This window comes from Gobio gobio, assembly GCF_949357685.1.
Source record: "Gobio gobio genome assembly, chromosome: 5".
Lineage (NCBI taxonomy): Eukaryota > Metazoa > Chordata > Actinopteri > Cypriniformes > Gobionidae > Gobio > Gobio gobio.
The window spans coordinates 29,531,626-29,542,364 of record NC_137101.1 but is presented as its reverse complement, the minus strand read 5'-3'; the positions used below and the strand labels follow the sequence as shown (position 1 = coordinate 29,542,364).

At 36.5% G+C, this 10,739-nt stretch overlaps 1 protein-coding gene across 1 annotated transcript in view; it reads left to right on the top strand.

Annotated features, from left to right (window-relative positions):
- Positions 1 to 1,846: 1,846 nt before the first annotated feature.
- The window catches only part of alg12 (ALG12 alpha-1,6-mannosyltransferase), a 13,569-nt gene continuing 4,676 nt past the window's right edge, over positions 1,847 to 10,739 (top strand). The window contains exons 1-6 of the mRNA XM_079817709.1: positions 1,847 to 2,246; positions 7,814 to 7,946; positions 8,030 to 8,203; positions 8,777 to 8,971; positions 9,056 to 9,161; positions 9,318 to 9,539. Coding sequence (XP_079673835.1) covers positions 2,088 to 2,246; positions 7,814 to 7,946; positions 8,030 to 8,203; positions 8,777 to 8,971; positions 9,056 to 9,161; positions 9,318 to 9,539 — 989 coding nt within the window. The 5' untranslated portion in view covers positions 1,847 to 2,087. The remainder of the gene's footprint in view (positions 2,247 to 7,813; positions 7,947 to 8,029; positions 8,204 to 8,776; positions 8,972 to 9,055; positions 9,162 to 9,317; positions 9,540 to 10,739) is intronic.

The following is a 10,739-nucleotide window of genomic DNA, read 5'->3' as shown; positions in this document are numbered from 1 at the left end:
CCCACCACAATGGTGACTTCAAATGAAACATAAACATCAACATCTAAAGCTCTGTTAATTCTCAGTAAGAGCTTCTGTAGACGTCTGACAGAAATAGTCAAAGTGTGTCTTATGTCTGTGATTAAGGGCAGCACCAGTGTCTCAGTGGCAAACACTGTCTCTTCACAGCAAGAAGATCCTGGATTGAATCCCACGATTCTCTCACGATCCAAAGATGTGTGAATTACAGATGCTAAGTTGTCTAAAGTGTCTAAAGGTGTGAGCTAAGTTTCTTTTATTTTCATGATTTCTGGACAAACACACACTGTATGTGAGGTGCTTTGCAATTACAAATGGAAAATATGTCCACAATTTGAACTAGTTTTTAACCTTGAGGTTCCATGAACCTCTATATCGGACGTGCAGAACACGTCAAAAACAGATGTCATCAAAACTTTCATTCTGGCTCCTCAGTGGACGTCTTTTCAACGTACGCCTTTGCTCAGTGGGAATCCTAGTCTCAGATAGCACGCAAATATTGAGTTCTCTTTCGAGTCGTGCGCTTAACCGTCTTGAGTATTCTAGCAAATTAATATTCCTGCTGTCTGTGTTTTTAAAGTTAATCAAGCAACAAAAGACAAGGAAATCACTCACTGCTCTAGCTTTTGTAACTTTAATAACGATCTTTAATTTATACAGTCAAATATGCAATGTTATTTAACATTTGAATACTGATATTCAATTTCTGTACCTGAGAACTAATGGTAAATGGTAAATGGACTGCATTTATATAGCGCTTTTAACAGACCTACGGCCATCCAAAGCGCTTTACATTTTTGCCTCACATTCACCCATTCACACACCGACGGCGGTGTCAGCCATGCAAGGCGCCATCCAGCTCGTCGGGAGCAGCTGGGGTTAGGTGTCTTGCTCATGGACACCTCGACACTTGGTCAGGTGGAACCGGGGATCGAACCACCAACCTTCCGGTTTGTAGACAACCTACATGAACCACTGAGCCACTGCCGCCCCTATTGCCGTCTAATGTTAGACCTACCAGAAAAACCTGAAAAGCACTGTTTATTTTATAAGTATCTTTGCTCTGATTGTATTTATTTGTGCTTTTGCATAGTTAGATTATTTGTTTTTATTTTCTTTTTTTTTATTTGACAGTAGTTCTTTTTCCCTGAATATAGCACATACAGACTGAACCATGAGCAATTTGAACAGTTAGACCCCTAGTAGCTTAAATATTCACATAATAAATATGTATTACAGGCCCCCACTTATTAAGTTAAATTCAACGAAGGTAACCTCTTTGGCTACATATTTTTGATGGTTTGAATGCATACTCCTACATGTTTTACCATTTATGAACTATAATTGATGCGCCCTAGAGGGACCAATGTCTACCCACCACAGTCTCACAAAATCCTGTGGGAAACAAAAATAATATATTTATAATGTAATATAAATATGAATAAACACTGCTAGCTTCTTGTTGAGCTCAAAAGCCTTTCTACTGTTGTCAATTATGTTGGTCCATCTTGTTTAAAACTATATACAACTATGATGGAAAAAAATCTTGCTTGCATTGCATTTAACACAGCCCATGTGCTTCTACTTGTACTATACTGTTGAGTTATTTATTTCATATCACATTTGAAGTCGATCATTTTGAATTCCTTTTCACTCATTATAATACGTTTTGTTATCAATAATATACAGTATTATTACCTCCAGTGTAGGGCTATTTATACTGGTTCACTGTTTACATGTATTTAAATGTGCCACCCTTCTCGGAGTCTGTGTCCCAGCCTGGCCCCCCCACGAGAAATTGTCTAGACCCGCCCCTGCCAGCACTGGCAGGTTTAAGAGGAGCTGCCTTGATCAGTGACGGGTTTTGTGACAGCTGCCTTAATCCTGGCAGGTTTTTGTGGCAGCTCCCCCTGCCCAGCAAAGATTTTACTCCCTCTCGAGAAAACGATCGGGCTCCTAAGCCCCGCCCATTTCATAACATGCCTTGCTGTCAAAATTCGATTCTACCCACTCTTTTCTTTAGCCCAGACGTTTTGCGCATGCCCCTGTGAACGTGTATACGCGCAAAGATGGCGCGGAAGGAAGCTGTGAATGAGCCACGTCTCCTAATTTTAATGATCGGTGTTGTATTTTTACATCTGTTTACCTGTCCCTACACTAAAGTCGAAGAAAGTTTTAATTTACAAGCAATTCACGATGTTCTGTATCACGGATTTGAAATCGAAAAGGTAAGTTAAACGCGACGCTTTTTACACGTTTAGGGTTAGGGTTGTGTTCTGTTTGATATGTTAAGTGTGAAACTCAAGAGGTTCGTGATCTTTGATGATGACGTGTTTAGATGGATTTTGAGCATTTTAGTGAAATCGTTCCGTGAAAACTAAATTACTATGGCGGAAGGCTAATATACTCATCAGATTACAAATCAGATTGTAATAGCCTACCATGCTCCAGAATGAATACTATTCAAATTCCATGATATGTGTACGTTATTTGAAAAAAAAACTAAAAGAACATCCTGGTAGTGGAACATGTCCAGAGTCATGTTTGTATTATAACGTTATATATTACACGTTTGTATTATATCAGATTGTAATAGTCTACCATGCTCCAGATTGAATACTATTCATGATATGTGTACGTTATTTGAAAATAACTAAAAGAACATGGTAGTGGAACATGTCCAGAGACATGTTTGTATTTTATTTATATAAAATGTCCACTATCCACGACACTGCACACTTGTACTATTAATACAAGATATATCCAGCTGCAGCCCCGCAGCACACCAGTTTCAGAACCCCATCCACCGGAAGTGAGCGGCGCTACCCATACACGTTGTTTTCATATGGATTTTAAAGTTACTTTTCTATTCATATCCTTGAACAAGAGAAACATGCATTTAAGCCAGGGAGATGTGAATAGAAGCATGAATATGTTGGAGAAGGAGAGTTGTGTGTGATATTTCTGTCATGATACAAGTGGTGGTGAACGAATATTGAATCTTTTCACGTCTTTCACGTTTTATCATTAAAGCTTTTTTTGCATTTGTCAAAATATAGTATTTGTCTTAATATTAAATAATTATTAATTAATAAAACATATTCATTTCGTTTTCAGGGATGAAAACACTTTCATCTTTTCAAGTATTTCTGCAGAAATGCAGAAATGCAGGCTGAAGTGTCACAAGTTTTTGTGTATTAAGATAACTTTTTTTTTTGCATGTTTTTATTTTTATGCCATTTAAATTCGTTTTAAACCTATTATTTTAGAAATATTTTATATACGTCCTATTTGTTTTCTTTCAGAGAAACACATGTTTCGTTTTAAGGCCTTGCATTAAATGGTTATTTTTATTTGACATTTGAAAAATAGAAATGTCTCATTCTCGGTCTATTATTTTCAATCGAAATAATACGATTGAATATAGAATCAAATGGGAAACACTTTATAACATGTTACAAATAGGCCTAAATTAGGCCTAATATATTTTTAAAATAATAAAAAAAGTTGTAGAATTGTTAAAGTAACAATAAACTACAGTGTTTGTGTCCATTAACATTAAATCTCATAGGCTATTTTCTGTCAGTATTATTTGTAACAACATGAATGTGAACGAAATAATACTAATATAGTATTATTATTCTATAGTCAAATGGGAAACACTTTACAACGTTATACAAACTGTGTATAGTTTTAGCCTGTTTCCATGAAGTATAAACTGCTGTCTTTGTATTCATTGATTTAAAGGGTTAGTTCACCCAAAAATGAAAATTCTGTCTTTAATTACTTACCCTCATGTCGTTCGACACCCGTAAGACCTCCGTTCATCTTCCGAACACAAATGAAGATATTTTAGTTGAAATCTGATGGCTCTGAAAGGCCTCCATTGGCACAATGCACGGTTCACTCTCAAGACCCTTAAAAGGTACTAAAGACGTCGTTACAAAGTCCATCTCACTACAGTGGTTCTACAATAACTTTATGAATTGGGGAGAATAGTTTTTGTGCGCAAAAAAACCCTAAATAACGACTTCTATAGTGATGACGATTTCAAAACACGGCCTCATGAAGCGTTATGAATCAGTGAGTCGAATCTTGATTCAAACCGCCAAACTGCTGAAATTTGGCGATCCAAACTGCTCATTCGACTCACTGATTCATAACGCTTCGAAGCTTCATGAGGCCGTGTTTTGAAATCGTCATCACTATATAAGTCGTTATTTAGGGTTTTTTGCGCACAAAAACTATTCTCGCCGATTCACAAAGTTATTTTAGAACCACTGTTGTGAGATGGACTTTTTAACGATGTCTTTAGTACCTTTTAAGGGTCTTGAGAGTGAACCGTGCATTGTGCCAATGGCCTTTCAGAGCCATCAGATTTCAACTAAAATATCTTCATTTGTGTTCCGAAGACGAACGGAGGTCTTACAGGTGTCGAACGACATGAGGGTAAGTAATTAATGACAGAATTTTCATTTTTGGGTGAACTAACCCTTTAAGCATGATCAATAGGCTATATGACTGTTTAAGCCCCGCCCCTCACTTCCGGTTCTGTGGATGGGGTTCTGAAACTGGTGTGCTGCGGGGCTGCAGGGCTTAAAAACGGAAAAAAAATATAAATCGGTTCACTCCGAGCAGAATCGATATTATAGCGTTTCCGTTTTTGCGTTCCTCAATAAACATTACTGTTCCGAAAACGGTTTGATTTGAAAAAATACCGGTTAATAACGTTATTTTAATTTAGCCTATACTTTAAACAACTATGTATAAATAGACTTATTTTTCACTCAATAATAATATAACGCATCATGCATGGTAATTAAACTTGAATATTTATTTCATAACATTTTTAAAACCACAACAGAAATACATGCATTAATTACAAAGCATAAACAGCGGACCTGTTTTAATGGAGCGTTAGACAATCGAAAGTGGCCCTCTTATGCCTAATTCTTTTCAGAAGAGTGATAACATTCTTTGTACATAACTTTTTTTCAACACGACTTGTTTTAAAAATTGCATGAATAAAGAATAAATAAACTGGAGAACCATTGCTCTTTTAATGCACCGTCAACTGCTAATTTCAAAGCAAACACTGCGCAACACGTCCTTGCATCACACAATGAAATTCAGTCAGCTAATAAAGCTTGATCTTTTAATGCAATATAACATACCATTTAATACGAAGCATCAACCGTCTATATAGAAAACATTGAGCTGTCCTGTATTGGCAATCTGAAAGACTATAGGAAAAATGTTTGATAGATGCTAGTAACCTACTTGGATAGGCTTAAACAGAATCCATAAACTAGCCTAAATCAGTCTATTTGAGCTTAAAGTCCGTACTGCTTATTTAAACGTTCGAAAAGAATGTCCTCCAATACCTGCACATTCATTGTAGACCTCAGCGGGGAAAGAAATGTACTTGAGGCATGAAAATGCACGCTCTGCACTGACGGTAGATTCATAGACTGGTGCGCGGGCATTTCACTCACGCTTGATCCGTCACATCACATGCTGGACTACTCAATTCATGATTGTTCACTGCCAAATTAAAATATTAAAAGAACGATAAAATAACGTTATTAACCGGTTAATGGTCATTTCAAATTAACGTTTCTGTTCAGAACGATTCAAATTGATTTTGATTTCGTTTTCGTTTTTGTTCCTCTTAAAATTTTGTTCGTTTCCGGTTTTCGTTTTCGTTCCTTGAACCGGTTCAGAGCCCTTGGCTGCAGCTGGATACTATTGATTAATACGCATTCTCAACAGGAGGCGCACACTCTTAAAGGGGCCACACTATATTCCTACTCGTTATGCTGCGTTCACACCAAACGCGAATTGAGCGTCAAAATCGCGTCTACCGCGTCTAGTTTCACGCACGAACATTTTGAATGCATTCGCGCGTCCGCAGAGAATTGGACGCGCGTAGAAATCGAGCGTTTGAAGCGAAATTGACGCGCGTTCAAGGCACTCCAGGAGAAATATGTCACAAAACACCACTCTGCCTCTTTTCATTTTCATTAAACATATATATTAAGCATTAATAGCCATACAAATGTGGTCCAGGCAACTCCTACATTATCTTCACTACATGTATATTTAAATATCCTTAAAATATAAAGTTATGAAACTTCTCTTTGCCCTCAGTCAAAACGATTTGGCAGACAACAAGTTATAGATTCATGAGAGCAAAGCTCGGCCGTTAGATCCACACAAAACGAACCACTACAGGACATCAGCGCCAGCGGCAGACACCAGAAGGACTGGCCGAGGAAAGGCTGCCTTCGCCGGGGTTATGAGCAGTGATTGCCCGGTGATCGCCTGGATCTCACAACTCCAAAAACACAAGATTATTTGTTTTTAAATAGGCGCTCTCTTTATAAATAAACCACAGATTTGAGCTTTAAACAACTACATTCCCACCTGAAAAAGTCTTAAAACTACATTTTGTGACACAATAGTAATATTTTTAATTTATGCAGGGTTTCTCATACACGTCACTTTACCACGTGACAGCAGCAAGCAGGCTCCTGATTGGTTAACGTGGCGCGAATTGACGCCAAAGTTCAAATTTTTCAACTCGGGCGTCAGACGCGAATTCGCTTCAAACGCCTGAATGCACAAAAGCACCATTCGCGTGTAACGCGCGTATTGCGCAATACGCTCAATTCGCGCGCGAACTGGACGCGCGAATGAGGCGGATTCGCGTCCTTCGCGCCGCGCGAAACGCGCCTTCCGCGCCGCGAGACCTCCAGACGCGCGTCAACGCGCCTTTCCATTTACTTAACATTGAAATCACTCGCGCCAGACGCTCAATTCGCGTTTGGTGTGAACGCAGCATTACAACGTCCATGCATTCAGCAGCCCAAATGAATACCTGTCTGTCATTGTTGTTGTTAAACAAACAACTTCAGGTGTTAAATAAATGTATACATATTAAATAAACCTACTGTATCTGTATATTTTTTTAAAGAAATGTATTATTGTTTTTGTAATTTGCTTCTTTGTTCTTTTATTTAGCCTATATTCAATTTCTCATATTAGCCCACCTGCACATACCAGCTGATATACAATGCAGTCTTGATTTGGGTGGTCACTCTGCATTGAAAGTTTGAAAGGGTTTTAAATCTTCTAAATCAAGTAAAATGACTCAAAATCTGGTAATTTAAGCATGCCAAATTCAACTTTAACCATATAAAATGTAATTTCCAAGCAGCAAAATTGTGGCCAGTGAAAATGCTGAGTGGCTAGTAACTTTGGAAAACCACTAGCCACAGTGGCTGGTGAGGAAAAAAGTTAATGTGAAGCCCTGTTTGTATGTACAGTGAAAAAAATATTCTTCCTGAAGCACTTTTTAATTTATTTTTCTCAGCATATTAGGTAATTGTTATGGCCAATATTTGAACAGTGAAAATAATAATAAAAGAGTTTTTGAACTTTAATATCACTAATGCTGATTATTCATTGATTCATTTGAATTGAAATATTTAAAATACTTTCACAACAAAAATTATGTATGCGATTAATTTCGATGAATTAATCACAGAGTATGTAATTAAATAGATTAAAAATTTTAATCAATTGATGGCCCTAATATATATATAATTATATAATTATACATACAGTATATGTGTATGTTCAAAAAAAATATTGTAGTAGTACTTCGACACTTTTGTGTTTTCTAAAACTAGACAAAATACTTATATATATTATATAAGTATAAAATACTTAAATATTTATACTACAAAATGGCATAGTCTCTATTAATTCCTTGTTATTACGGTTTCTCCAGTATGATCATCATGAGTTTCCTGGTGTTGTTCCACGGACATTTCTTGGACCCCTGTTCATATCAGCACTCAGTGCACCAATGAAGTGTGTGCTTGCTCTCCTTCAAACACCAAAGTTTTACACTCTCATCCTAGGTATATCTGAGATAAATTTTTTTTTAGAATATTAAGCTACAAATTGTTGTTTCTGTTTCATTAACTTTTTCTCTGTTCCGCAGTGAGAGGCGTTCTTGGACTATGTGTGATTCTGTCACTATGGCAGATGCAGAGAGAGGTCCGGAGGCAGTTTGGGTCAATGGTGGCCAGACTGTTCTGCGTCATCTGCACTACACAGTTCCATCTAATGTTTTACAGTACCAGAACCCTCCCAAATATGATCGTTTTGCCTTTAGGTACAGGCTATAAAGAACAAAGTTCACATATAACACTGCCAGTAAATACGGTTCTTAGGTGGAGTTTCATGGAGCCATTTCATTCTTTTGGTTTAAAAACAAAAACAAAGCTAAAGCAACATGTCTTAATATAACACAGTTTTGTTTACTACTAATTGCGTGAAATGTCATTGTCCTTCATTATTAGGCTTTGAGTGGTTTTGAGTACTATATTTATATTCATGATTAACGGTCAGTTAGCCTAATTGTTGTAAAATTAATTAAAAAGTTATGGAGATCTTTTGGAAATTGTATTTTCAAAATTTTAACTCAAACTTACAACTCATTGTGTGCTTAGACATATACATTTAGAGAACATATTGATGTGTTATTTTCTTCTATTTATTCCTTAAATTTTCTTTAATTGGTCTTAAAAAGGTCTTAAATTTACCTTAATAAAAACCTGCAGAAACCCTGTTTATTAAGTGGTCATCACTCCCAAACCTTTGCAGTATGTGGTTAAAACAACACAATAAGAATCATATTCATAAAACTGGCATTGTAACAGCATCCAAATTGTGTTTTATTGAATAGTTCTGCTGGCATTCACATCTTGGCTGGCCCAGAGACACAGTGCCTTCATTTGGCTCTCTGCTTTGGCCATTATTGTGTTCCGCTCTGAATTGTGTCTCCTATTCGGCCTGATGTTGTTGATGTCACTCCTGAGCAGGAAACTAAATTTTCTACAGCTGCTTTACCATGCCATACCTGCTGGTGTTTTATCTTTAGGTCAGTGATGCTTTTAATTCTGTCAATATTTTGTCTGCTTGACACAGCCTTCATAGACTGAAGTGTGTTTGCTTTCTTTTGTAGGTCTCACAGTCATGGTCGACACCGTTTTCTGGAATAAGCTGCTCTGGCCTGAGGGTCAGGTACTGTGGTACAACACCGTCTTGAATAAAAGCTCCAACTGGGGAATATCCTTTTGTAAACTACAGCATGGATAAATGTGAGATTGTCAACATTTACCCAGAATTTTAATTTTTGGGCCAACTTCACAAAAAAAGTATTTCTGCATGATTCGGTCTCCTGTCAAAATGTTGTATCTTTCCTTGACTTCTTCCGTGCCTCAAACTTCCCCTTTTCTGTGGTATTTCTACTCTGCTCTTCCTCGAGCTCTTGGCAGCACAATATTTTTTATCCCACTTGGCCTATTGGACAGACGGACAAGAAAACTACTCATTGTAACTGTAGGCTTTATTCTACTGTACTCTCTTCTGCCCCACAAGGAGCTCCGTTTTATCATCTACACCTTCCCTGTGTTCAACATGATTGCTTCCTGCGGTTGTTCCTTCATGTAAGCAGAACATATTTTGATTAGTATTTGTTAAAGGGGTCATGAAATAGAGAATCAAAATGTTTTTGATATTTACACATTTAATAGGTTACTCTACAATAAAAACATACTGCAAGTTTCAGAACTCAACTAACTCTCCAGTTTAAAATATTAATTATTTCTACCCTTCTGAAACAGATATGAAATTGGAAGATTATTCTCAAAGTCTTTTCAAAATATCTTTTATTAAAAGATATGGCAGTGCCAAGCATTTTGTCCTCAGAGGCAACGCTGGTAAATACATTTATTTGTTTAATGTTTAACAGCTGAGGATGGAAAATTTATATATATTTTTACAAATATTTGACCTTTTGTAGTGCAAAAAACTTTAAAACCTTAAAAGCTGACCTTGAGAAACTGTTGTGAACTTCTGTTGTTTCTTGAAGTATAGAGACCTGGGGCATGTACCATGATGGTAGTTTAACAAACTCAAGGTTTCAGGATTAGTTTAGAGTTGACAAAACCAAACCAATCTATTCAGGCTTTGTTGGTCCCATGATGCTGACCATCAGCTTTCTCTGTTAACTCAGGCTTTGATCCTGAGTTTAGGAGTTTAGCTGTGACATCAGTAGTGAACAGCCAATCACATGCTGTGGATCAGTGGAACTGAGATTCATTTCTCTCTTCTGCAGAATATTACATGATTGAAAAATATTAAAAATGTAAACTAATTTACACAGCAAGAAGAAAAGAGCTACAGCTTAAAGATAAAATCTTACTACTTCAATGCAAGTAAAAGTTATGAAGTTAGTTTAGTTGATGTATAGAGAGAATTGAACATTTAAGCTCACATGTAGTAATTTTTATAGCTTTATTATTGATTTTAGCTTATTTGTATGACCTTTTATATAGGCTATTTATATTAATTATAACTAAGTGCCTATTAATGATTGATTAACTAAAATAATATGTGTAGGCTAATTGATTTAAGGATATAATTACATAAATTATATCTAAATCATTCAAAATTATCATTATTAGTGGTGCAACGGATCACAAAACTCACGGTTCGGATCGACTACGGATCATGAGTCACGGATCGGATAATTTTTCGGATCAGAATAAAAGGGGGAGGAGACTATTTTTATTTGCTTTCCATTTATTACATGAAAACTTTTGGTGTTAACATAACCTATATGGTTTATAGGTTAACAAGGAACT